Below are 1,429 nucleotides of genomic sequence, written 5' to 3' on the forward strand. Positions count from 1 at the left end.
CTCTCCCTCCCTCCCTCCCTTCCTCTCACCCCTCCCCATCCCCCACACCTCCCTTCCTCCCTCTCATGCACAAAAACACACTTAACATCTCCCATTACCTTCCTCAGACACGCAATATTCTGATACCTACCACAAAACTGCAATACTAAGACATAAAAAAACTCAACTACCCACAGATACATACACAAACTTTAAGACTAAGACATCAAAAACTCAACTACTCACAGATATCTGTACAAACTATAAGACTTAAACATCAAAAACTCAACTACTCACAGATAGGCCTACATACACAAACTTTAAGACTAAGACAAAAACTCAACTACTCACCAGATACCTACTCAAACTGCAAGACTAAGACATCAAAAACTCAACTACTCACAGATACATACACAAACTGTAAGACTAAGACATCAAAAGCTCAACTACTCACCAGAGTGTACATCCTGTAAGACTAAGACATCAAAAGCTCAACTACTCACCAGAGTGTACATCCTCACGCAGTCCTCCTCCCTGCCATGGTAGTTGTTTGGCTCATTTTGCTTCCAGACAGTGAACTTTACAGGTGAAAGGTCAGACCACACAAAGTTCATCTGAACCTGTCGGTCATTAAGACCGATCCAGTAGCCACGATTCAGTTCTATAAATAAACATGAGTTAGAAGTGAGGTTTAGAAGACTTTGTTTCTTATTCTTTTTTATTTGAGTTTATAATAATAATAATAATTGCATTCATGCAGTGCATTTTCATGCTCTACCACCACATGCTAAACTAGCTTTACAATTATTGTTACCACAGAAGACCCTAGAAAGCTCAGAAACGTTCTCCATTTCTGAGGACCTTCGGTCACTGGCACAAAAGATATTTTTACAAAAAGGCATAACAAATGTGGCATAACGCGGTGGAATCAGACTCTCGTCAATTTTTGAGCATTTGGAGTTGATTGTATCATCTTAAGGCCTGTCCATTTTCCTTGTTTTGGGTGAAAACAATATCCATCTATGTTGAAAAGAAGTCGAGATACGTGTGATTGAAGGAGGTGAGGGTCATCTGGTTTCAGAGGGGAAATTAGCAAAAAAATAGCCGCCAAATTTTAGTTATTTCTTTAGCTTTCCTTCTGCCTTTAATCAACATTTTTCAGGAAAATCCGCACAGAAATGTGTTCTTTAATGGACATGAAAGGTATTGAACCAAAAAACAAAAATTTGATAAAATTCCCAAACCTGTGGGAAAATGCCAATTTCTTGACTTTCATTATTTTGACAAGCGCCTGATTTCACCACGCTGCCTCACAAATACTGATGTAATTATATCATAACTGTAATGTTCCACCCAGACATCGACAAAAGGTAGATCAGATAAGACAACTCTTTATTTCCCTTTGTTTATCTTTCTTTTCTTACTTCTATCTCTATGTGGACCCCCCCCC

At 38.6% G+C, this 1,429-nt stretch overlaps 1 protein-coding gene across 1 annotated transcript in view; it reads right to left on the bottom strand.

Annotated features, from left to right (window-relative positions):
• The window catches only part of LOC101849671 (macrophage mannose receptor 1), a gene marked incomplete in the record, with an annotated part of 96,526 nt that overhangs the window by 50,695 nt on the left and 44,402 nt on the right, over positions 1–1,429 (bottom strand). Inside the window, 1 exon segment of the mRNA XM_013091481.2 lies at positions 483–640. Within this exon segment, the coding sequence (XP_012946935.1) occupies positions 483–640 (158 nt within the window).

The sequence above is a fragment of the Aplysia californica genome, unplaced genomic scaffold, assembly GCF_000002075.1.
Source record: "Aplysia californica isolate F4 #8 unplaced genomic scaffold, AplCal3.0 scaffold00037, whole genome shotgun sequence".
NCBI classification, from domain to species: Eukaryota; Metazoa; Mollusca; class Gastropoda; order Aplysiida; family Aplysiidae; genus Aplysia; species Aplysia californica.